At 65.0% G+C, this 24,891-nt stretch overlaps 5 protein-coding genes across 5 annotated transcripts; 3 read left to right on the top strand and 2 right to left on the bottom strand.

Moving 5' to 3' along the window:
- Positions 1-6,721: 6,721 nt before the first annotated feature.
- Positions 6,722-8,124, top strand: CHLNCDRAFT_32983 (expressed protein; the record flags this gene model as incomplete). The annotated part of the gene is made up of 5 exons (XM_005843700.1): positions 6,722-6,814; positions 7,066-7,209; positions 7,355-7,454; positions 7,602-7,707; positions 7,849-8,124. Coding segments are annotated over 5 exons (603 nt in total), but the record flags the coding sequence as incomplete, so codon positions are not given.
- Positions 8,125-9,663: 1,539 nt separating this feature from the next.
- On the bottom strand, positions 9,664-15,157 carry CHLNCDRAFT_139869 (hypothetical protein; the record flags this gene model as incomplete). The annotated part of the gene is made up of 18 exons (XM_005843752.1): positions 9,664-9,779; positions 9,945-10,379; positions 10,594-10,719; positions 10,877-10,952; positions 11,090-11,142; positions 11,302-11,395; positions 11,581-11,646; positions 11,817-11,963; positions 12,082-12,207; positions 12,357-12,472; positions 12,613-12,694; positions 12,822-12,874; positions 13,065-13,155; positions 13,361-13,402; positions 13,571-13,714; positions 13,921-14,076; positions 14,286-14,858; positions 15,116-15,157. The coding sequence occupies 18 exons, from the start codon at positions 15,155-15,157 to the stop codon at positions 9,664-9,666; spliced, it is 2,538 nt and encodes an 845-aa protein (XP_005843814.1).
- An 881-nt stretch (positions 15,158-16,038) lies between these two features.
- On the top strand, positions 16,039-17,475 carry CHLNCDRAFT_139870 (hypothetical protein; the record flags this gene model as incomplete). Its single annotated transcript, XM_005843701.1, has 6 exons — positions 16,039-16,045; positions 16,166-16,344; positions 16,589-16,696; positions 16,874-16,944; positions 17,106-17,184; positions 17,377-17,475. 6 exons carry the CDS (start codon positions 16,039-16,041, stop codon positions 17,473-17,475), a joined length of 543 nt encoding a protein of 180 aa, XP_005843763.1.
- A 267-nt stretch (positions 17,476-17,742) lies between these two features.
- On the bottom strand, positions 17,743-18,720 carry CHLNCDRAFT_54921 (hypothetical protein; the record flags this gene model as incomplete). Its single annotated transcript, XM_005843753.1, has 5 exons — positions 17,743-17,917; positions 18,026-18,103; positions 18,266-18,361; positions 18,506-18,570; positions 18,652-18,720. 5 exons carry the CDS (start codon positions 18,718-18,720, stop codon positions 17,743-17,745), a joined length of 483 nt encoding a protein of 160 aa, XP_005843815.1.
- Positions 18,721-19,185: 465 nt separating this feature from the next.
- CHLNCDRAFT_54922 (hypothetical protein) lies at positions 19,186-20,210 on the top strand (the record flags this gene model as incomplete). The annotated part of the gene is made up of 4 exons (XM_005843702.1): positions 19,186-19,320; positions 19,487-19,637; positions 19,804-19,903; positions 20,033-20,210. The coding sequence occupies 4 exons, from the start codon at positions 19,186-19,188 to the stop codon at positions 20,208-20,210; spliced, it is 564 nt and encodes a 187-aa protein (XP_005843764.1).
- Between the last annotated feature and the right edge of the window lie 4,681 nt (positions 20,211-24,891).

Here is a 24,891-nt window from a genome sequence, read left to right on the forward strand (position 1 = left end):
GCGGCGGCGGCAACGTGCTGTGCTACGGCTACCGTCGGAAGCGCCCCGCAGGCACGGCTGCGACGCCTGTCCCCAGACTGCCCCTCTCTGTGCTCTCCTGCTGTATCTGCTGCATCCACTGTTGTTTGCAGCCTCCCTCCCGTGCTGCCACTGCTGCTGCCATCTTTGCCTTTTAGCCGCCTGCAGGTGGCGGCCGCAGCGTGCCTGGCATGGCCACTGCAGAATCGTACCACCACAACAGCACCACCGCCAGCCTCTGCAGCCCTGCCTGGCAGGTGACTTGTTCAGTGGAGGAAAGCAACCGGGAACCATTCCGCCAGCATGTGCCATGCATGCCTCACAACTTGCAGTGTTTTGCTGTGGAACTTGCTGCCTAGCCCAAACCCCTTGCCTCTCTTCGTCTGGCGCTGACCCTGCCCTGCAGCTACTGCTGTCCCGCATCGGCGATACCCTCATGCTCTACCTCCTACTCCAGACATCCATGTTTGCGGCGCTGCCCAACTCCTGCTGCCTGCAGCTCAGGTGGGTGGGCTGTGCATCATGCTCTCGTGGTCGGCAGCCATACGCTGCTGGCATGGCTGGTGGGCGGCCGCATTGATTTGCGTCAGCTGCGCCCAAGGAAGCTCAGCCTTTCCTGATGCTCCTCTGCTTCATGCCATACCCCTGCCCCATGCAGCGGCCCGCCGCTCAGCCAGGTGGCAAAGGCTTGGCGGAAAACGGCGCCTGTCGCTGTGGCAGCAGCAGCCAAGCAGCTGCTGGCGGGGGCGACAGGAGCAGGGGAGGAGCAGGGAGCAAGCGCCGGGCCACAGCAGCCAGCCGTGACGCTGACACAGTTGGAAGGAGACTCTCCTGCCGACAGCCTGATGGATGCTGTGGAGCAGCATGGCCGCTCGCAGCCGGCTCCTGAAGGGCGGCCTGATACCGAGATGGCGGCAGCAGTTGATGGGCCAGCTGCGGAGCAGCAGCAGCAAGCAGCAGCCGGGGCTGGCGATCGGCAGGGTGGCAAGAAAGCACGGGCATCCAGCTGGCAGCGCCGCCGCGCGGCCAAGCTGCGCCAGCAGACGGAGCAGCAGGAGGGGGCAGAGGCGATGCAGGTGGATGGGCGAGTCAACGAATGGGGCCTGCCCCCTACTCAAGAGCTTGGCTCGGCTGGGCAGCGCAGCTGTGGGCCAGATGCTGCTGTAGCAACAGCAGTTCCAGGTCTGGACCCAAGTTGCCCTGCGCCTGCGCCTGCTGCACTCGCCGCTGCTGGCCCTACGGCCGGCAACGCCGCTGGCGACGCGGGCGATGCGCGCAGCGCGGGCGCCAGCCCCGGCGAGGCTGTCGCCGGGGCGGCCCACGGCAGTGCGCAGCGCAGTGGCAGCAGCAGCAGGCGCGGCAGCAGCTGGCCTGCCAGGATGCCGCGCCCGACTGACATGGTGCTGCAGCGCAGCAGCATCTTTTATTGCGCCTCCTTCCCTCAGAAGCCCGGACTGACCACCCAGCGTGTGTGCATGCTGCCCGCTGTCCAGCTTGCTCGTGGGTTGCTCTGCCTGGGGATTGCCTGCTGGGGGTCGCCTGCTGCTGCTGTCTGCTGCCGGCGGTCTTGCCCCATCTGTTGCAACCCCTGCGCTTGCTGCTACCGCCGGTTCCGATGCAGACATGCTCAGCAAGCTCAGGGGCGCCAAGCAGGCTGACCGGGCCCTGTTTGCTGCCATCTTTCACCCCGAGCACAGCCCGGGTGAGGGGGAAGCAGGAGAAAGGAAGCTGAGGGAATCGCTTGCAGTGTACTGTGGGGCAGCAGGCTGGAATGCCAACTTGCGCTATGCCCCAATTGTGCGCTTGTTTTTGCAGTGGGCCGCGTTGGTGCCATGCTGGCGCTGATACACTCCACGGTACCGCCGCCACCCAGGCGCGTGCCTGCACGGCACCGCCACCTGCTGCCGCTGCTCGGGCGGCTGATAGGTGAGGCCTGCTCCAGCTATCACCGCCGTATTCTTAGTCACAGGCAGATGCTTTGTGTTGGTTGCACCTAGCTCGAAGACTCCTTGCGTGTGCCTGCCTATGAGCGTGCCTTGCAGAGCGAGCCGCCAAGTGCCCCTTCACCATCCTGCTGCAACACCACTGCCCGCTGCCGCACCAGCTACGTGAGGCGCAGCTGCAGCGGCGTCGCGAGCAGCAGCAGGCAGCGGCTGCTGTGCTGGCAGCAGGGCAGCAGAGGCATGCTGGTGTGCCAGCAGGGATCAGTGCCTTAGGCGCCGCTGCCGACGCTGGCGCGCCAGCAGGGCCAGTGGCACGTGCGGGGCTGCCGTCTCAGGGGGCGCTGCTGCAGCAGGTGCGTCAGCAGGGGCTGGGGTTGCAGCAGCAGCAGCAGCAGCCAGGGGCAGGCCCCAGCGTGGATCAGCTGATGGATGAGTTGTTCCAAATGGAGCAGGCACAGCAGGCGCAGCACGCACAGCAGGTTGATGAGCAGGCGCAGCACACTGCGCATGCCCAGCCCGGTCCAGGGGCAATGCGCCCCCGGCAGCAGGCAGCCGCCACGGGTGGGAACAGCGGTGCAAGCCTGCCGCCGACGCAGCACGTCCGGGGGCCGGCGGGCATCGCACACGGTGCAGCAGCAGCGGCAGCAGCAGGGACAAGGGCAGCAGGCGCAGCGCCAACAGCGCCGGCTGCTGCTGCTCCGGCGCGGCCCGCCCCCCTGGCGAGCTGCTTTGTGCCCCACAAGCGGGTGGTTGCGTTTGTGTGGGGCGTGGTACGAGCCATCGTGCCGGCGGCGCTGCTGGGGGATGCCAGGAATCGACGGGCGCTGCGAAACGGCATCAGGTGAGCGGTTTCACACCTTTTTCTTGCAGGAGAGAAGGGCCCCTGTGGCTGCACTTTCTTTCCTCTCACATGTTGTGTTGACCTTTCATCGTCGGGCACCCTTGCAGCCGTTTTGTGCGGCTGAGGCGCTATGAGCAAATGAGCGTGCATCAGGTAATGCAGGGGCTGAGGGTTACAGGCATGCCATGGCTTCAGCCTGCGGTGGCTGTCCAGCAGCAGCAGCAGCAGCAGCAGCAGCAGCAGCAGCAAGCAAAGCAACAGGCGGGTTTGGGCAACAGCAGCCGGCAAGCCTCAGCACCTCAGGAGCCGCAGCAGCGGCACGGCCCCACATTGCACGCCGCGCAGCAGCGGCAGCTGGCATTGTGGATCGGCTGGCTGTTTGTAGGTCCGCGCCTTGCTCTGCTACCGACTCTGCTGCCGGCTGCTTGAGCATGTTGTCTGCTGGGCTTGCCATGTCCAATCTACTTTGCTGGTGCCCGCCGCACTTCCGCATGATACTCGGACATCGGACGTGGCGGCCTTGCTTGCGTGCCCGCAGTGCTGGTGGCGCCGCTGCTGCGGGCGCACTTTTACTGCACCGAGAGCGAGGCATACCGCCAGCAGGTCTTTTACTACAGGTACTGCTTTGCTGTACCACCAGATAGTGCACTGTCCTGAGTACTGCTGGTGGCAGAAAATTGGGGATTGCACTCCTGCGCGATGCTATTGCATCAGCGCTGCACAGACCACACCCTGTTTGCTACTCCCTCGCCCACGCACTGCAGGAAGCCTGTGTGGGCCGCGCTGGCCCGCGCCGCGGCCGAGGAGCTGCAGCAGCGCCAGTTCACGCCGCTGCCCAGCCGCGAGGCGCTGGGCATCCTGCAGGGCCGCAAGCTGGGGGTCGCCCGCCTGCGCCTGCTGCCCAAGCGGACCGGTGAGTGCGCCAGCCCTGATCCGGCCCCAAGTCTGTGACCTTTGACATGTCTTGACTGCCGAGTAGGTCGCCCGAGTCTGGCCGGCGTACTGTATTGTTGCCGGTACCGTGGGGCGAAAAAATGCAGATGGCTAGGGGCTCCTGCTTGCGCTGCAGGCATGCGCTTCATCGTGAACCTGGGCCGCAAATCCAGGGTCCGCTTCCCGGGGCCCAGGGAGCAGTCAGGTGCCGGACTCTGGGTGGGATGACTGCCAAACAAGCCAGTACTGCCGGACCGCTGCACCGGGCGCGCTGCTGTACTCCCAACTTCTGTGTGTGTGTGCAGGCGTGGGTGCCAAGCGCAGCCAGCGCACGCGAGCCATCACTCTCGACTTCAAGCCAGTCAACTACCTGCTGCAGAATGTCTACCAGGTTGGTTGAAACGTTTCAGCAGCAGTATCGATGCGACAAGTGCTGCCCGGGAGGCCACACCCAGCTGACCATCCATGTGCTCGTCGGCACCTCCCCTGGCCGGCTGTCGCGCCCGCTGCCTGCAGGTGCTGCGCTTCGAGGCCTCCTGCCAGCCCCACCTGCTGGGCGCATCAGGTGGGAAGGCAGCCCTGTCGTTCCTGTCTTGCCCCATGTGCTGGGATGCTATCGCCCGTTTGGGCCCAGCCAAACATACCCAGGGCCGCCGCCTCCTCCCACCGTATCTGCCCTGCAGTGTTTGGATACAACGACGCCTTCTGCAAGCTGCACCCTTTCCTGCGCAAGTGGCGTGCCGTGGCAGAGGCCGAGGCGGCCGGCGGCCGCACGCTGCAGCCCTTGCTGGGTGCGCAGCCTCGCCGCGACGGCATGCCCTGCTGAGGATGTGGCCGCCTGCCCTCCCTGCGCTGTTGGTTGCTGTCCATGCCTCATACACACATTGCCCACCACCTGCTTTGACACCTCCTGACACCCCCAGCCCCCCAGCGCCACCACGCACACATGCACACACACGCAGTCTGCTGCCTGCTTCCCTTCACCCTCCCCCACCACCCGGCGCAGTGTCTGCTGACGTGTCCCGTGCATTTGACGGGGTAGACATCCCGCTGCTGCTGGGGCTGGTGGAGCCGCTGCTGAGGCACGAACAGTACCTGGTGCTCAAGTATTGGGAGGTGGGTACCGCCGATGCTGATTGGTGATGTTGGTGTGTTTGTACTGAATATGAGCAAGAATGCAAAGCTGCTGTCATGCCAAGCAGCTGGCAAGGGTAGCTCTCACTGCCTCGCCCTGCCCTGCCCAACCCTACCGTTGGCCCTGCTCGTCCCTCATGTTGTGGCACACAGGTCGTGCCCAGCCTGGGGCAGGTCAAGGTGATCCCGCGGCGCCTGGCTGCCGCGGTGCAGCCCGACGGCGCGCCGCCCTTCCCGCTCCTGGCGCAGCGCTGGGCGGCGAGCCACAGGGGCAAGGCATACACCGACCAGGTCAGCGTGGGGCCGCTGCTCAGGCGTGCCGGCGGCTTGTTTCCTCCTGCTTGTTCCGCTGCCTGGAAGCCAGTGCCCTTCTTTTTGCCTCTGTTCCTTCCTTGCGTCTGCTGCCTCCGCACCCGCCTGCTCGCCTCATGATTTTCCGTCTAATCCAAGGATGGTATCCTGGCCGGGCCCCGCTCAGGTGGTGTACGACCGGCTGAGCCGGCAGCAGGCCCTGGAACTCCTGCGGCAGCACCTCACCGCCAACCTGGTGCGCCTGCGGCGGCGCTGGTGTGCGCAGACCGTGGGCATCGCGCAGGGCAGCACGCTCAGCACGCTGCTGTGCAGGTGAGGTCCTGCTGCCGCGGCAAGGGCAGGCCAGGGGCTGGGTGAACCTAAGCAACCCGACCACACACACCATCGTGCTGACGCGTTGCCATCCGAATCGCCTTGTGCATTGTGCGCTGCTGCAGCCTCTACCTGGCCCATCTGGAGCGCACTCACCTGGCACCCATTCTGGAGGGCCAGCTGGCGCCCGTGCTGCCCAGCACAGCCGCGGCAGCCAAGATGTCGGGCGGTCCTGCCGCGGCAGCAGCGGCGGGAGGGGCTGTGGCTGCCACGGTCTCGTCACCCACGGTCGTCTTCCTGTCTGGCGGCATTGCAGCGGCAGTTGGGCCTGCGGCGGTGCTTAGCTTGCCAGGGACCAGCGGCACCACAGGCGCCAGCAGTGGATCCAAGGGCATACTAACTGAGCTGGCCCGGGCTGCTGACAGCATGGTGACAGCTCAGCTGCCGACCAGCGCAGGGACGGCGCAGGCCGCGTCTGAGCGTGCCACGCCGCAGCATGCGGGCGACAGGGAGGCGCGACGGCGGCCCAAGCACAGCGGCGGGGAGGGCGGAGGGAGCCCAACAGGGGACCTGCTGCTGCTGCCTGCTGGCATGGCCCCGGCGGCTTCTCCGTCTGTGGTGGCAGCCGGCAGCAGCCCCAGCCTGGGCGCCACCCCGCGGCGGCAGCAGGCCCCAGCAGCGTCACCGGCTGCGCCGCGGCCCACCGGCCTGAGCTACAGCCAGCAGCAGGCGCAGCAGCAGCCGCTGGGGTGCAGCCGGCTGGCGATGCACGCCGGCTCTGTGCTTTTGAGGCTGGTGGACGACTTTCTTCTCATCACTGCGGTACCTGCCGTAGCCCACAGCTTTGCCACCCGCATGCTGGAAGGTAGGTGCAGCTCCTGCATGGTTAAAGTGTGCTTGCTCATAGACCGTTGCAGTACCCACTCCACAAGCAGAGTGGACTGAAGCGATGACTCGCCGCACTTACGTGGCCCCTGCAGGCTTTGACAGCCACAACGTGTATGTCAACCCAGACAAGACCAAGCTCAGCTTTGCCCTGCAGCTGGTGGCAGCGCTGGGGGCCTCTGGGTCCCAGCCCGCCGCTGGCCCCCGCGGCGGCGGAGAGGTCATGCCGGCAACACTGTGGCGGGCAGGTGAGCGGCACTGCAGAAGCTGCAATCCCAACTGCCTGCCTGGTGTTTTCCCTGCCCACTGTGTTTCCAATATTTGCATGGTGCGCCCCACAGGGGACGGAAGCACCTTTGTCAAGTGGTGCGGACTGCTGATCAACACAGACAGCCTGGAGCTCCAGGGCGACTACACGAGGTGTGGTGCTGCGCATGTCGCTGCCCAGCTGGAAGCCAACCGCCGAGCTGCCGACAGCTATGCTACAGACCGCTTGATCCCTCCTGCCTGCCGGCCTGCCTGCCTGCCTGCAGGTACAGCGGCGAGCACATCAGCACCTCCCTCACCCTGCCGCTGCGCAAGCAGCCAGGCGCGCAGGTGCGGCAGGCCGCCACTTGGGACGGGTGGTGCTGAGGGTGCTCGGAAAGGGATCCCCACGTCCATGCGCCATCCCGCCCACCATCCCAGCACTTGCCGACCTACCGAACCCTCCCGCCACCTGCTCTGCAGCTGCCCGTACGGCTGTGCCAGTACCTGCGCCCCAAGATCCACCCGCTGCTGCTGGACGCAACCCTCAACTCCCCACAGACCGTGCGTCTCAACATCTTCCAGGTGAGTGCGGCCCTGAGTGTGGCGACAGCGGCTCCTGGTCGCGGCATGTGTTGGCTGTTTCTGCTTACGGGCAGCGCTGCGCCCATGCTGGCGAGCTTGCTGTATGCAACCCTGGCCGTGGTGCACACTGCACCCTTGTTTCCAGGCTTTCCTGCTGGGAGCCATGAAGTTCCATTGCTACGTCAGGGCCCTGCCTGCGGCGCCCGCCCCGGGCACCGCCGTGCTGCTGGATGCCATCCTTTCTGGTGGGCTGCTTGCTGCCTGGCACACGACCAAGCCCCTGCAGGCTGCTTGCCTCGTGCGCGGTTGATGCGACGTAGGCCGCAGCTGATCTCGGCGATGGTACTGCTTGTACTGTTCTAATGGTAGTGCCACTGGTACTGCTGCTGCAGGCATCACCTTCATGGGGGCACTGACGCGCCGCCGCCGCGTGGCCTCGGCGCACCAGCAGGGCCTGCAGGTGCCCTGCTCCACGCACGTGCCGCCGCCCCACATAAGGTGAGCTTTTTGGCCAAGCGTGCCCATGCTCGTGATGGCTCTCAGCTCAGGCAGTGATCGCCTCCCAGGCAAATCTTGTTTACGCGTCAGCTTTGTAACGTGCATACCACTGAAGCCCCTTCCCTGCCGCCGCCTGTGCAGGTGGCTGGGCCTCACCGCCTTCCTGCGCGTGCTGCGCCGCAAGCAGACGCGGTACGGCCCGCTGCTGGCGCAGCTGCAGGAGCTGGCGGATGCGCCCGCCCTGCAGGCAGCCGCGCGCCTGCTGGCGCCAGCTGTCGACCCCGCCCGGAGCTCCGTCTTTGAGACCATTCTGTACTGAACATCTATCCATTTTGTCGGTAACCTTTGGCCACAGGTTGGCAGCATTGACAGATTGCTTCTTGTTGTAAGTGACGATGCTGTAAAGTGAGGCACCGCAAGGGGTATCAGCGAGGCACGCAAGCGGGGTTCACGCAGCAATCATTGCATCATGTGATGGAGAGAATATGCATACACTCAGACAACACAAGGCGAGCAAGCAGGGGTCCCTAGCACGGGTGGCCAGCAGCAGTGCCAGCGCACCACTGTGGCGCCGAAGGTCTTGACAGCTCAGCACAGCCTGCAGCAGCCGCCGTCATTCCAGCACGATGCCGGGCTCCGGTTTGCCGCCGTGCATTGCAGCATCGGCCTGCTTTCTGCAGCTAAGCAGTGGGTGCAGGTGGGGGTGACAAGCGAGCAAACAACAAGCAGAGGCGGCAGAGGCGGCTGCAAAAATGAACCTCAGTCCATCTGAGGGTGCATGTCCTGGAGGAACCACCCCCAGCCATGCTCACTTCCAGCGCCACCACTTGGCTGACGCGGTGCCGCCGGGCGCCTCCACCCACTCGCCACTGTATGAAGCAGGGGAGGGGCAGCCCAGCAGGTTTGCCTGGGAGCTGCTCCACCCTGGCTGTTAGTCCAGCCCAGTGCAGGCAGCTTCACCATGGTGCCAACCTCTCTGGGTATTCATCGTCAAAACGGTGGTCAGACTGGGCGCTGCGGCCCGCCGCCACCGCCTCCTCATCGCTCTCCCCTTCGTGTATCACGATGCACCCAGGGTGCTCCACCTCCTCGCCGTGCGCCACAAACTTGCCCTCGGTGTCAGCGTACTCGTCTCGAGCCTCGGCATACTGGGAGGGGAGGAGGCACCCGTTGAGAATCATTGAACTAACCGCTTGGCCACAAGCTCAGTAAACAACACGCAGAAGCTGGTGGCGCGGCCGCCCGCCGTTGACGCCTCCGCACCAGCTCAGCCCACCTTGGAATAACCCCTGCCTTCTGCAAAGCTGCGCCAGGCGGCCGAAACCCCAGGAGGTGCCCGTCGCAGGGCGCTGCAGCGCAGAAGGCGGCCTGCTAGCATTGTCGGCGCCCCAACTGAAATCCTGAAATGATGAAACCCAACCCGCAGGTGAATGCACTCTGAGGCCCAACTCGAGCAAACCAAACAATCTGCGTTTCGAACACGATTCTGGCCGTGCCTGGCCGACTTTCCTCAACCTTGGACCTGCATCACCTCCTGCCCTTCGGAGTCCCAGGAAAAGGTTACGCTTCTGGTGTCACACAGAGACATGCGCGGCGGGGCCTCCGCCACAGGGGACATAGCAGTGCGAAGAGAGTATGGCAAGGGAGCAGGGAGGTTCAGGGGAAGAGGGGATTTCTGGCAAGCACTGCAGAACGTGGCAGGTGAGGAAAAAGAAGCAGCGGCAGTGCGCTGGACACAGGGAATGCAACAAGCAGCGGAGGAGGGGGGGCAACGAAAAGAAGGAGGGCCGCCCTTGCGGCAACGGCCGTTTGGGCATGCGATGCGCTAGCACAGGCTAAACAGCTTCAGACCTGTTTTGCAGTCAAGTCAGGGGAAAATATAGGACACTGCTCAGACGCACGCGGCGAGCGCCTGCCGCGCTGGAGGCTGCCCTGCCGCCCTGCCGCCCATGATCGTCACTGCGGGTGCACCACCGCCTCCGCCACGGGATCGTACTGGTGCTCGTAGGCGCCGTCATCCCCCACCGCCTGCTGGTGATACTGCTGGTCCTCCGCCGTGGCCTCCCACTCGGCTGCAGGACAGCAAGCAGCGGGCAGTGAGCAAGACGGGGGGCACGCAAGGTCAGCTGAACACACGCTGCGCAACCCACGCCCCTGCAACGCCTCGCGCCCTTCCTCCGCATTCCAGCAGGGCGGACCCCCCGCCGCTTCATGCATGCGCCGCCTCCTCTGCACACCTGCCAGGCGATCATCGGCATCGTCCGCGGGCTCCTCCCAGCTGCCGCCATCGCCCTCCTCTCCCTCGTAAGGGACCTGCGGCAGGTCTTCGCCGGGTGGCTGCTCCTCCCAGGCGCTGCCGTCCCCCTCCTCGCCATCCACTGGGGCAGCCGCATGGTCATCGTCCGCGGCTGCCCACTCCTCCGCCTCCGCCTGGGCCGCCTCCTCCGCTGCCGCATCCCACTGGGCATTTGCAGCATCGCCCTCCTCCTCCTGCCACTCGCCCTCTGCCTCCCCCTCCTCTGTTTCCCCCTCCTCAGCAGCGCCCTCCTCATGATCCATATAGAACTCCTCCTGCTCATCCCAGTCGCCCTCTGGCGGAGGCTCCTCCTCCTCCCATTCCCCCTCCTGCACCTCCTGCCACTCCACCTCGCCCTCCTCATCCACCACCACCCCTGCAGCACGAGCGCCGCAGCACGCAGCAGACTTGCTCAGGCAGTTGTTGAGGCTCATCTGGCGCCCGCCCAAAGCTGCTCTGCTGGTGCCCGGCCGCCTTCTCCCCGAAGCAGCATCCTCACACACGCCAGCATGCCTACAACATCGTCCAGCACGCCTCCCAAACACCCTTTCTCCCACCGCCACCAGCCACGCTCAGCTGCTGCCACTCACTCTCGGTGGGCAGCCCCGCCGCCAACTGGGCCGCCACCCAGGCATCATACTCGTCGGGGTCAGACCCCACCGGCAGCAGGGCATCCAGGCGCTGCTGCAGCGCCTCTGCCAGCATGCCAGCCTCGCCTGCAGGCAGGAAGGGAGCGGCGGCGACAGGCGCAGGCAGGCAGCAACACGTTGGCCGTGGAAGCAGGCCCTGCAAACACGTGTCGCCAGCCTTGTCGCAGCGATGATGCCAAAAAGGGCAGTGCCGGCTGTGGCGAGGTGGCAGGAGCACGCTCACGTTTGTCGGCAGCGCGGTCGCGGAAGTCGGCCACCATGTGGTGGTAGGCGTCCTGGCGGAAGCGCAGCTCATTCTCCTGCGGTACAGGCAGCAGGCACGAGCGGTACACGTCGCGCCGATGAGTGGGCCTCTTGCGGTTCGCCTGCCGCTGGTACACAATGGCGGCATGCAGGAGCCGGGAGCAGCAGCGCTGGCAGCAGGCGGGGTGCTCACCACATGCTTGAAGACAGGCGAGGGCATGTGGGCCGTCAGCAGGAAGGTCGCGCCTGCAGCAGCAGCAGCGGCGGGCAGGGGCCGCGACACTTTGCTGCCAAGGCGCCAAAAATCCTTGCCCCAGGAGCGAGCCCAGACGCAGTTGGGCCATGGGCATCACAAAGCCAGCCAGGCCAGGATCTGTGCAGCATCCACTTGTTGGTTCCACCTACCTGAGGTGGACACTGGCTCCGGGCCGTCATCCGGCTGCACCGCGCCTTCGTGGCTCATCGCATCCACCAGCACACCCAGCACCTCTGGCGCCATCTGCAGGCAGGCAGGCCGCACGATAGTGGCGCAACACAGCTCAGGGCAGGAGCGGCCACATGGTTGGCTGCTTGCATGCCGGCACTGATGTAGACTGATCCATCACTGGTCAAGCACCCTCACTGGTGCGCCCTGCTGCTGGCATAGAGTGTGTAGTGTTCTGCAAACCAACCTCCCGCACCCACCTTGTCAATGCGATTGAGCACCACGATGCCGTCGGGCGTGTTGGACAGGAAGCCGGCCAGCATCGCCTGCAGGCCGGAGGGGAAAACACCGATAGCAGCACCAGTGGCGAGCCAGCAAGGTTCCCAACAGGAGCTGCATCCGGGGCGAGCCCACACTTGCAGCCAGCCTGCACCAGCCTCCTGGCCCAGGCCTGCTCCCAGCCTCCCGGCCCTGGCCTCCCGCCCTGCCCGCCCACCTGCAGACCCGCCACGCTGTCGAGGCGGGAGCCCTCCAGAATGAGCATGCAGTCGCGGCCGCCGCTGGTTGCGCGGCCCGCCTCTATCACCGCATTCTCGCACCCCTCCTCGCCGTCGCAGGCAAACAGCACCGCCGCGGGCTGCAGCTTGGGCCAAACAAGCAAAGGAATGAGGACCCAGGCCTGCTTAACATCATGCATGCAACACCACCATACGGCGAATGTTGCCAGCAGGGGCAGTACCCAGTGCCGGTACAGGCCGTACCTCGGTCCCGGCGTGCGTCCGCTCGGCGCCCAGCACGCTGGCCGCCGTCTCGCGCACCGTGGTCCAGTCGTCGCCCTCCGGCAGCAGCCAGCCGACGACCTCGGTGGCGTTGAGGTGGCACTTGGACTGCAGGCAGGGAGGCAGGCGGCGGTTGAGAGTCGGAGGAGGCAGGGTGGCAGCACGCACGAGTGCCTGAGCCACCTAGCGGGTCTTGCTGCGCCGGCTTTGCCGAGATCAAAAGCGCAGTTCCCTTCCCCAGCCATCCAACGCCCCACCTCGCCGCCCTCTGCATCGCCCGCCTCCGTGGCCACCCCCCAGAGCGGATCGGAGCCGATGGGGATCACAAAGTCGATCTGGCGGCGCAGCGCCTTGGCCTGGGTGGCAACCTCCTCTGTGGGTGTGCGAGGGCGGAGGCAGCGGCGGCAGGTAAGGAGCAGCAGCACAGGCCGAAGCCACACATGCCCACATGGCAGGTTGGGTTGGGGTACGGTTAGGACACCTTCATTCCAACTGACACGCAGCATCTCTCACCCTTCTCCCCCTCGCCCGCCCTCAGCACAAAGTCCACCACCATCAGGTTCTTCACATCCAGCTTGAACTTGACCTGCTCCTTCTGCGGCACGACATGGCGGAGCAGGGCGCAGCGGTGAACAACAGGCAGGGAAGCAGCGCCTGCCCATAACTGTGTTGCGGGTCAGGCGGGTGGCACAAACGCAGCAAGCAAGGCGGCAGCGGCGCACCAGGTTGTCAAAGGCCTCTGGCGGCACGAGGGATGTGAGGAAGAAAGTGGCATCTGCGGGAGGGCGGGCGCGAGGCGGCCGCGGTCAGTGAAGCTGGCGAAGGCTTGTGCCTGTGTTCCCAGCCATATGCTGCCTGGGGTGCCCGAGGCTCGTCCCTGGCCGTCCTACTGCCCATATGGCCCATGCCTCGCTGGCGTGCTGCCTCGCTGGCATGCTGACTGCCCAGCACACACAAGCACGCACCTGTGGTGGCCACATACTCTCCATCGGGCCCAGGCAGAGACCCGTCCTGGCCCATCGCGTCCACCAACACCGGCAGCAGCGCGGGCGACATCTGCACGCCGGGAGGGCATGCGCAGGCAGCGCGGGGCAGCGCAGCATGAGCATGAGCTCCTCGAAGCTGGTGAGGCGTGGAGCGCACAACCGCAGGCTCGCAGCAGCCAGCAGCACAGCAGGACGAGACAGAGACGCTGCGAGCTCCACCGTGGTGCTGGGGCTGCAGGCGACAGCCGGGCTGCCCGTGCCCTGCCCCGACGCACCTCATCGATGCGCCGCAGCACCACGATGCCGGCAGGGGTAGTCTGCAGGAATGCTACCAATGCTGGGCCTGCAAGGCAGGCGCAGCAGAAACGACGGGTCAGGGCATCCTGCCATGCGGGACGAGTGGGCAGGTGGCGCCCGCCCTGGCTGCCTGCCGAGTGTGCGCCCTGCCAGGCACCCAGCGGCGGTCCACCTCAGCGCCAATCTACCTGCAGCGCGTCTGCATCATCTCCCAGCTGCGGTCCATCCAGGTGCAGCACGCACTGGCTGGGGTCCGACACCGCCGCATCTACGTTTTCAACGCTGCTCAGGCAGTCGGCGCCAAGCTCGCACACCAGCAGTGCTACGGCGGCCTGAAGGGGAGCAGGGGGAGTTGCGGTTGTGGCTGCGGCACTCTCGCCTCAGGTGCATAAGGAATGCATGCCCGCGCCTGAGGCTACGCAGCATGAAGCTACAGGCAGCCTGCTGCGGAGCGTGCACCGCACCCCACGCTGTCCCTGCCCTCCCAGCAACAAGCCACGCTGCACTTATCACCTCGTTGCAGCGCCAGCCAACCCACCTTGTTCTCCGCTCCTTGGCCGCCCAGCGTGGCTGCCGCGGCGGCGTGCAGCGCAACAAACTCGCCCCCCATGGGCATCACCGCATGCAGCGCTGTGGACGCATCAAACTGGCACGCCCCGCCATCGTCGTAGCCGCCAGGGCGCACTATGTCTAACTGCGGGCGGGGGAGAAGGTGAGGCGGCAGCAGGACAGAGGGTTGGAGGGCACGACGTGGAGCCAGGCTGGCGTGCTCTGAATTCCAGGTCGAAAGCGTGCTGATGCACTCCATGCCGTGCAGCTAAGAGCCGTAGGACGCCCAAAGGCTGCAGGCGGCGGCAGAAGCTGTCTTACGGCGACAGCGGCTGCTGCAGCGGGGAGGCTCACCAGCGTCTGCACCTGCGCCTGCAGCGCGTCCGCGGCAGACAGGGCACGCTCGCGCAGCTGGCCATACACGTCCGCCGCCGCCTCGCCCGCAAGCTCCGGCAGGTTGTGCATCAGCTCGGCGCAGTCGCGCTGCTGGCAGTAGGGGTAGGCCAGCGTGGCCAGCACGGCGCTGGTGGCCAGCAGCAGCAGCAGGAAGAAGGTGGGGGAGCCAAAGGAGCCAATCAGCTTCTCCTCCGCCGGCGCAGCGGCGCCGTCCTTGCCGGCACGGCGGGAGTTGGAGGGCGTGGGCGCCGCGGGCTCTGCTGCCTCGGGCTCCGCCTCCGACTCGGCCGCGGCCTTCTTGGCGGCTGCTGCGCCGCGACGGCGCAGCGTGGCGCGCGGCGCAGGCTGCTGCTCCTCCTCCTCGGCGGGAGAGTCGTCAGCAGGCGGTGGAGGCTCCTTGGCAGCCTTGGCCGCTGCGCCTCGCCGCCGCGTCGTGCGCGGCGCCACCTGCGGCTGCTCCTCCTCCTCCTCGCTGGAGGCAGCGGCAGCAGCAGCGGCGCGGCGAGTGGTGCGGGGCGTCCTTGCAGCTGTCTGCAGGCGCAGCGGCGCGCGGGTTGAGGAGTGGCTCAGGCAACAGCGGCGGGCTGCAACGCCCCTGTCAGGGTGCTGCGCATGTCCAGGCGGTGGCAGCAGCCCGCCGCTGCAATGCGCTCACAAGTGAGGCTGACGCAACCTGCAGGCCCAACAGCGCGCCCGCCAGTCCGCCCGCCGCCGCCTGCACCCCCCAGCAGCCGGCCCCAAGCGCAAGCGGCGCATCGCGCCCGCCTCAATTCAGGCAGCTTGCTCACCGCACGGGTGCCGCGCCGTGGAGTGGCGTCCTCCTTGGCCATAGTTGCAGCGCTCCTCTTCTGCAGGGTGAGGCGTAGCGAGCGGCTCACTGGGTGGTTCAACGACTGCTGGGTGTGCCCTGGCACCGATACCGCCGCCAACCCTGCCCTCCCTCGCGAGCAGCACAAAACAGTTGCATCCCATCTCGCGCATGTCGCCCTCCTGCATGCTTCCTCCTCACCCGGCGGAGTGGGGGTCTCGATGCAGTCCGCTCGGTCTGTTGAGGGTTCACCAGGCCGCCCCAGTCATGTGGTGACGAAAGCCCTGGTTAGGTCTCGCCTGCCGAACTGCAAGATCTGGAGTTGGCGGGGTTGCGATTCGTGAAGCTTCATGAAGGGAGCGCGCAGGTTTCTACTGTATGCCGCGGCGGTGTACCGCCTCGCCATGTGGCGTGTCCTGCCGGGGGCTGGAGCGCAGGAGCGCTGAGCACCTGACCAAGCTTTGCAGCCCCTCCAACGTACTTCTCATGTGTGATATGCGCGCTGGCAGCTGCCAGTTTGCAAGCCGCACAGACCACAGTTCTGCGTCGCCGCCAGTCCGCACGTCTCCACCTGCCAATCCGCACGTCTCTGCCTGCCTGCAGATGCTGTGCTGTGGCATTCAGCGTGGAATTCTGCTGGTGTCTAGCTTCCACCCAGCACAACTTATTAGTTACTATTGTAGGCACGCAGCATGACGTGCACGCCGCCAGCGTGCCGCACGCTGGCGGGCTTTTGCACAACTCTCTTCTGGGCCCCTGACCTTCTCATCCAGCGCTCTCCTGCCCATTGTTGGCTCCGAATACAGAGCGCAGACCGCTCTGACACCCGCCGATCACTCGCCGCGGACAGGATTCGGGCTTGGAGATGCAGCAGTGCGGCCACCTGGTGTCAGTGAGACGAAGATGAAACGTGCGCTCGCTGGCCGGCCGCCATGTTTGCCAGCGGCAGAACCTGCCGCCAGCGCCTGCTGGCTTGTGCCGTTCTGCCCCGCCCAGTCTTCTCCCTCCGTCTTCACTCTCCTGTGCGCAGTTGTGACCACTCTCCAGCCCGACACCAACTTCCGGGAGATCGGCAGGCTGGCGGTGTGGAGCGTGACGAGCGCCAAGCCGGGCAACGGCGTGGAGCTGCTGCGGGACGGGCGGGACGACACCTACTGGCAGTCCGACGGCGCACAGCCGCACCTCGTCAACGTGCAGTTCCAGAAGAAGGTGGGACGGATCGCGGGTTGCTGCGCCTGGGGCTGGGCAGGCCAGCGGACAGAGGACGGCCACGGCATGGTGCGGCGTTCATGCAGATGGAACGCCCGCGGAGCCTGCCTGCCTGCCCTTACGTCCCACAGCCATGCCGCAGCTGTGTGTGTGCCACCGTCATGTGGACCCCTGCACCATCTGGCCGTATACCCCCCTGCCAGCGTGCCGCAGTGTACCACCCTGTCCGCCACCTGTACCGCAGGTGTACCTCAGCGAGGTGGCCATCTTCACCGACTACAAGCTGGATGAGAGCTACACACCCACCAAGATCTCCATCCGGGTCGGCAACACCTTCTCCGACGTGCGGGAGGTGCGCCTCGTGGGAGGCTGGCAGCTGGGAGGCTGGCACTGGGAGGTTGGTAGGCAAGCAGAAGGGAGGGAGTGGCATGAACGCTGCATGGTTCAGGCGGAGCATAGGCAGCAGCAATTGTTGGGCGCGTGTCTCCAGCAAGATGCCGCCCGACCAGGTGCCGCCTGTGTGCTGCAGGTGCGCAGCATAGAGCTGTCGGAGCCTCAGGGCTGGGTGGTGGTCAGCCTGCCGCCCGACGATGAGCCCGAGTGAGTATGTTGGCCTGCTGGCCTGCACCTGTACCGCTGCTGACTAGGATGCATTCATTGCGACGGCGCGCTTGGTGCTCCCGGGCAAATTTCCTTGAAAAAATAAAACCTGTCAATAAACTGCGATCCCACCCTCTCATTTGGTTTGTTGCCACCTGCAGGGCCTACCTCAAAGGGTTCCTCCTGCAGATCGCTGTGCTGGCCAACCACCAAAACGGGCGCGACACACACATACGGCAGGTGTGCGCAGGCAGTCGGGAGCTTGCCTTGATGGCGTGCATCGCATCACGCATGTTGGCCACTTGTCACCCGCTGTTTCATGCTGCACGTCCAAGCCCCAAGTTCCCCCCTATGCATCCAGCCCCATCTAATGCCCCACCTGCCTGCCCCGCCCTCACATACCCCACCCTGCTGACGCGGCCTCAAGCGCAGGTGCGCGTGTTTGGGCCACGCAGCGACCCCATCAAGGCCCTGGGCCACGAGGTGTCCTTCACCAGCCCACAGTTTGCCATGTACGCGGCGGCACGGTAGCAGCAAGGACAGCACGACCGGCAGCAGCCGCGGCACAGACGGCATACGGAGGTGCAGCGGCGATCTGACGAGCAGCTGCAGCAGCGCTCAAGGCATGGCAGTCGATGTAGGTAGAGCAGCAATGTAGAGGACAAGTTTATGGGTTCATTGGTACAAATCGACAGCAAGAGAGAAAGTAACTGCTGAACTGAAAGAGATGGGGAGCAAACAAATACAATGGAAAACCGTGCCAGCAGCAACAGCAGCCGCAGCATCAGTGGGTCCGGGTCAGGAAGGCGCTGCTGCTGCTGCTGTTGCCTGCTGGTCTGCCGCTCCCGCCGCCTGCTCTGCTGGCGCCGGCTGCCGCAGCTGCTGATAGTCTGCCGCGACTGCTGGGTAGGCCTGCTGTAGCTGCTGGGATACCCGCTGCTGCAGCATGCGGAACGCCTCCACCTTGCCCTTGCTGCACAGAGCAGTGACAGGCAAGCTTGTGGGAAACGGCAACAGCAGCAAGCGCGCGAGACCAACCCAAACGGGCAGCCTGCCCAGGTGGCATGCAGCGGCCACCCACCTGGCCTGGTTCTGCGCCATGCTGTCTCTGAAGAGCTGCACGGTGAAGCTGTCTGGGTTGGTGCCCTCGTCCACCGCTCTGCACCCCCGGGTGCAGCAACGCAGCATGCACTTGCTTGATGGCCTGGCCATGACTGGCAGCCTGGACTACGCTGTAGTAGGCATAGCGGCGAGATCTGCCAAGTCAGCCAGTTGGTAAGCTGTCCGGCAGGGCGAGGGGTGTAGCCAGCAGCCTGCCCACCTGAGCAGCTCCACGGCTAGCTCCGCCTGCTGGCCGGCCCCAATCATATTGTCCTTCACCGCATCCAGCTTTGTCAGCTCCTCTATGTACTCATTGCTGCGAGGCCGGGTAGGCACAACACAAGCCCATCTGTCCCCACCGCACAATGTTGACCGAGCAAGGCTGGTCACAGCAGCACACACCAGCAGGCCGGCAGGCATGCTGACACCAGCAGGCCGGCAGGCATGCTGCAGCACTCACAGCTTGGTGTGTAGCAGCTCGTTGTTGCCGTCAAACTCCCCGAGTATCGCCTCCAGCTCGTTGATCTGCAGGGCGAGTGCGTGCAGAGGAGATGAGGACACACGGGCGTGTGGCCGCTGGCGGTGGCGGCGCAGTGGCGGCGGCACCTTGAACAGCACCCTATCGATCGCATCCTGCACCGTCTTGCGTTTCTGCGCCTCTGTGGCCGCACTCATGACCGCCTGACGCCTGGGGGAGTCGAAAGAGCAGCAATTTAGTGCTGGGTACCTCAGATGAAGCTTGGCTGGGGTGCTGGAACGCAGCAGATGTGACTGAGCAAGGTAAAAGAGCCACCAGATGGCCGATTGGGACATGCAGCCTCCACTGCAGACGCAGCAGGCAGCGCAGGCTGGAGGGAATGAAGGAAACGCGCCCCGCCTGCGCTCGCCGCCTCCTGCATATGGGTGCCGAGTGATCAGTGCAAAGCGCTCGCGTTCCTTCACCCTCGCATACAGGTTCGCCGCGTTCCCGTCGCCCCTGCTTGTCGGAGCTGCAGTTCTTCTCTCAGACCGCCCTGCGGGGTGCTGACCAGCAGAAGCAGTGAGGCTCCTGGGCGGGTGCTGCCCCTGACCTTTCGCCCGGCCCAAAGTGGCCCGCCGCCACCGTCCCCCGTGCAGGTTCCGACTGACGGGCACAGCAGCATGGCGTATCAGCAGAACCAGTGGCGCGTGTGCGTTGAGTTCCTGAAGGCCAACCAGCCGGGCCACGGGCGCATCATCCGGCTGAACTATGCGCCAAACGGCGTGCCGCCGCAGCTGATGGGGCGCATCCACCCGGTGCGCTCCCACACGGCGGCCAGCTCTGCAGCCCGTGCTTGCTGGCAGCATGTGCTTGCTGGCACGAGAATAGCGGTTGCAGCCGCGCTGCCTGGCAGGGCCCTCGCTCCCAGCCTCGCTGACGAGACCGCTCAGCTTCCCCGGGCCGCCTCTCCGTGCCTTGCAGGCCTTCTGGCAGGCATTCATGGAGGAGGCGGGGCAGCTGAGCCTGCGGCACCCCTTTGTCGCCCGCCCCTCTGCCAAGAACTACTGCACCTGGGCCGCCTGCTTCGGGCTGGGTGCCGTGGTGGGCCTCTTCTGCATCTCACCCGACGCAGGTGCGGGACAGCGGGGAGGGCCACGCGGCTGTGCTGTGGGCAAGGGAGGCACGCAGGCAGCCCATTGGCAGGCCCTTGGGAGCACATGGATTCGCTAAGACGTTTTCACGAGTTCTTCAGCAGTTGATCGATGTGTGGCCCGCGCACTGGCCGCCGCCCGCTGCAGGCGACTACGGCGTGTGGGACCAGGATTGCCGGCGGTTTGTGGCCCGCTGGGCGCCCGGTTGGGCGCAGGCGGGATGCACGCTGTCGGTGCAGCACGCCCGGTGAGCGGGGCTGTGGGTGGAGGTGCAGGTGTGCGGCAGCGCGGCGAGGCAGGTGGCACACTCCCCATGGCCCATCTTGCTGCCTGCCTGACCAATGCTGATATGGTCTGCTCTCGATGTCGCCTGCAGGGACTGGTGGCTGCAGATCGACCTCAACCCCTCGTTTGCTGTGGGCCAGCCAGTGGCGCCGCCCCTGCCGCCTCCGCTGGCCCCGCAGCAGCCGCCGCACCCGGCCCGGACCAGCAGCAGCAGCGACCAGCAGCAACAGCAGCTGCAGCCTGCAGCCAAGCCGCCCAAGGTGGTGTAATGCCTGTGGGAGAGGGGACCTCCGCCTCCTGTTTTGCAGATGTGCCAGGGCAGATGGAGGGGCTGCGGCTCAGCCTGGCATATGCTGTTGTCTTTTGCCGCTTCGACGTTTTCGGGTTTTGGGTGAAAAAAACATGCCCCTCACGTGTAAAGTGTTTTTGCCCTTGCCATCCAAGCAGTATGGCAGTGTGTGGGCTGCTCTCCATCTGTGTGCCCTCAGGAACCTGAGCGGAAGAAGTCGGATTACAGCGGGGAGGCAACTCTTCTCTGCCACGATCCGCTGCCAGCTAGCTGTCGGGCACGCTGAGCTCCAGCTGCACGCGGGCGGCACCATTGTGCATGACGCGGGAGCCCTCCGCCCAGAAGCCGTCCCAGGTGATGGGCTTGCCGCCATGGCCTGCAGCTTCCGATACTTGGGCCCAGCCCCGGCTCTGTCCGATAGAGAAGTGTGTGGTGCTACGCACCAGAAAGTCATCTGTGGAGCTGGCTGCGCACAGCCTTATGGAGCATTTGACCTGCACAGCCAATGCAACATTCGAGTTTATGCAGTGCCGAGGTTGCACCGCAGACAATGCATCCCGCCCTAAAACACCTTCATGGTGTAGGCTTCCTTGGTCAGGTTCTGTCTTTCGGCTCCCGGGGTGGGGCTCACAACCACCCTGATAAAAATGCCAAGGAGGCCCTTGGATTGTTGCAGGCTAACATTCCAAAACAATCCAGCCCAGAAGTAGTGTGGAGCTGTGAAAACCGCATCATACTCCGGCGCTGCGACGGCGGATGCTGGTGGTGGACCGAAGCCACCGAAGCCAGAAAAACCGACTGCAGGTTGACGAATGGACTTCACCAGCCCGGCTGCGGGCTGCAACTCAACAGCCAGGAATCAGTGGGGTCCTGTCACAGATCAGCGGGCGGGCAGTTGTGTGTTCTCACCTGGAACACAAACACGGCAGGCGCAGCCCGTGTGGCCAGCGGGCGAGGGCGCGGCAGCCACCAGCACTCGCACTTAGCCTTGAGGCCTGGTGCGCTACCATCAGCCATGGACGCGTGCCACTCGTCAGCCAGAGATGGCTCAGCTGCTGATGAAATCTGCACTCCAGTTGCATTTGCATTCCCAACCTTAGGGACAGCATGTCAAGGCTGCACGTAGCATGCTGGGGCGACATGTCTTCACAACAGCATGCTTACCGCACGGATCAGCAGCTCCTTATCGGAATCGAAAATGTGGATGAATGAACAGTGTTTGTAAAACATCGACAGCACGCTGGGCGGGATGGCTGGGAAGCGGATACGACTGCAGATGACGGCGGTGTGCTGCTTCAAATCTATGCCGAAGGGGTGTGGATATCTCTCCATCCAGTAAGCAAAGGCAGCCAGCACTGCAGGCAGAGCACACATGGGAAAGGGAGACCACAGCTTAGCGCATCGGCAAACCGGGCCAGCCACGCCAGCGGCAGCAGCAGCACAAACACCTGTGGTTTCACTGTCAGCCTCCACATTTTCATCTGCGAAAATGCAGTCCTGCAGTTGGGCAGGGAACAGCCGGTTAGGGCATATTTGCAACCCAGGGCAGCGGACCCGCTCGTGCACGTCCATCCCTGACAGCGCGCTCACCCGCAGCAGGCCAAAGGGGATACTGGTGAACACCTTCCGGCGGCGCTCGTTGTTCAGCATGTCTTGCAGCGGCCCCAAGTACTGCAGCAGCTGGTGCTTTGCTGAAGCTCCTTGCCCAACGCCATCTGCTGGCAGCAGGCTGCAAAGCTGCTTGTGCACAGCTTCTAACAGCTTGTCTGCCTCTGCCTGAATCTCGTTGTGGTCCGAGGCGCCACTCTGCAGGGATGACAGGAGGCTCAAGCATGCCGTAGCAGGCATGCTGGAAGCCTTTGTAAGGGGAAATGACACCAGACAGGCAGGCCAACAAATTGGAAGCTGGAACAGGCACAAAGTGGATGCTACATTAGCCGTGTCAGCGCGTTGCAGGCTTACTCACCCTCTGCTGCAACGGCTGCATGCAAGCCAATACCGCTTGCTCGACCGCATGCTCGCGTGCCAGCAGCAGCAGCTGGATCAAATCCTCCAGGCCTGCAGTAGCGCGGGTGGGGTCTTTGAGGTACCAGTCAACAAGCAAGCCGCTACTAAGGGCCAGCAGGGACGCATGGAAGTGGTGGACACACTGGTAGTACCTTCAGGCATCTCCTTGCCCATACTGTGGATGAAGGCGAGCAGGTGCCGGTAGCCAGCTTCCTCGGCTTCGCTGCGGCACTGCATCACCAGCTCTTTCTCGTCGGCAGCGCCCGTCCACCGCGCAATCCAATTCCTGCGCCAAGCAGGCAGGCGGGCACAGCACGGCAGTTCGGTCCAGCCAGGGACAACACAGGGACAGGGAGGCGGGCTGACAAGCCAGCAGCACAGGCAGCAGCGGGGGGCAAGTCAGCACCTGAACTTGGGCGAGAACATCTTGAGCAGCACCGAAGAGGTTTTCAACGCCCTGCGCCCCGCTTCCTGCGGCTGTGGCTCCTTCTGCTGCAACGGCTGCTGCTCGCGCTCGGTTGCTGCCATGTCAGCCTCGGCCTCCATCTCTCGTGGAGCATCCGCTGAACCCTGCACCTGCGCTGCGCCCAGCTGCTCCATCTTCTGCCGCTTGGAGGCAGGCTCGCTGTCCACCGGCTGCTCTTGGGCTGCGCTGGCGTCGGGGGCTGGTGGCGGGAGGAGTACCAGGGCGCAATCAAAGTCGTCCTCTTCCACAGGCAACAGGAAGTGCAGCGTGGCCGCCATGGCTGCGAGCGGCTGGCGGCGGGCCGCTGGGCGGTGGTCGGCGCTGGTTGGAGGGCGCGCGTGCAGCTGACCCTGCGCCTTCCCAAACAGAACTGCCAGAGTGTCTCACTCGCGCACAAGCCAGAAGAGGCCCACTAGGGTTGCCTCTGCCGAGGAGCGTCTCGAGACCAAGCTCGCCTGAAACGTCGAAAAACATCGCGGCACGAACTGCACTGCAGTTCAACGGCATGGAGTGGCACGCCGTGAAGCGCCTGCTGCCCCTGTGTACCGCGGGCGGCAGCGGTGGTACGCCGGCGGCGCCTGCTCGTGTCATTTCTTCTTCTTCAATGCTGTGTTGGTCTCATCAGAAGGTGCCAAATGGCACAATGCAAATTAGCTACGCAGGCCTTTTAACAGCGTCAAGACACCACTCATGAGCATTCGCTGTTGAGGGTTGCGGCGTGGCTGGGCACCCCAGGTGAACCACCCGCCCTGCCCACACCTGCCTGCCACCGGCTGGCGCTCTCTATTTCTCATCATGGTGCTGGCTTCAACTCTCTGGCTCTTCCCATTCGTTTACCAACGAATGCGATCGCAAACTGGGTCGCAAGGCGGCAGCCTGCGGCCTGAGGCCTGCCAGGTGTCTGTCCGACGGTGTCAGTCACCAGGTGTCAGTGTCTGTCTGTCTTGTACACCCATAAGGAGCAAGTGAATGCTACGGGCCCAGCTGTGGTGCTGCAGCTGAAAAATGTGTGAAGGCACTATACACAACTTGTTTGAAACGAGGAGAGAGAAGGGAGGGGTGGGGTGCAGACAGAGCAGGGGAGCAGAAATAAAATTGGCAAGCATCTTGGGGTCATCTGGATATGCTGCAGGAACAGTTGCAGGCGGAAGCAGATCAGGCACAACATTTGGTGGTGGCTACCGAGCACACCTTCTGTTTCACAGCCAGCCAGCCAGGCTCCTGCGTGCTTGTGCTGCCCAGCCACACCTCCCCAGCCGGCAGCACAGGCGGGCAGGCCCCTGCTGCCGCCGCCTCACCATAGGAAGGTAGTTGTTGAGCATCTGAGGCCATCGACACAGTCTGGATCCGCCGCGCACGGGCCGCCAGAGGAATGCTTGCCGCACGTGCCGTCCCAGGTGTTGCAGTAGCCCCGGACTGCCTGGCAGTAAGACAACTTGTCGAGCAGGTCCAGGCTGCAGTCCGCGCCATCTTGCTTCAAGTGGCACCGGGTCGAGGAGCAGATGCCGGTGAGGCAGTCGGCGTCGGAGTAGCAGGGCGCGCCAACGTCCAACTTGCCGCACTGCATCGTGCCTTGGGGGCATGCCCTGCGGCTGCGCAGCTGCCGCTGAGGCAGCGGTCTGGGTGGTCCGGGTTGCATTGCACTTGCCCGGCAGCCCTGGGCAGCGCAGGTTAGCCGCGTTCTCGCGGCGGCCGGCGCCCCCTGCGACTTGACTGCTGACGAGGGGGTTGCCATACCTGAATTGGCGGAAGCGCTCCTGGAGCGCCATGTTGCCTCGTACACGCATGCATCCGTGAAGGTGCAGCGGTACATTGAGGACGTGTGGGGGGGCAGCATCTCTGCGGAGGCCTACACGCCTGCGTCGTTCCTGTGCGATGTGCCCGAGCGCCGGCGCCGGGTGCGCCTGGCGCAGTGGCGCACGGGGTCGCACTGGATGGCTGAGGAGACAGGCCGGTGGCAGCGGCTGGACCGCACCCAGCGCCCATGCCCCCACTGCCAGGCCCCTCTAGAGGACGTACGCCACGCAGTGTATGACTGCCCCCTATACGCTGGGCTGAGGGAGGAGTATGCTGAGCTCTTCCACAGTCCCGGCCACGCCTTGCCCTCCCTGGCCGCCTTCCTCGGCCAGGCCAGGCAGGGCCGGCTGGCCCGGTTTGCCGACCGGTGCCATGAGGAGCATGCTGCTGC

The sequence above is a fragment of the Chlorella variabilis genome (assembly GCF_000147415.1).
Source record: "Chlorella variabilis unplaced genomic scaffold CHLNCscaffold_27, whole genome shotgun sequence".
NCBI classification, from domain to species: domain Eukaryota; kingdom Viridiplantae; phylum Chlorophyta; class Trebouxiophyceae; order Chlorellales; family Chlorellaceae; genus Chlorella; species Chlorella variabilis.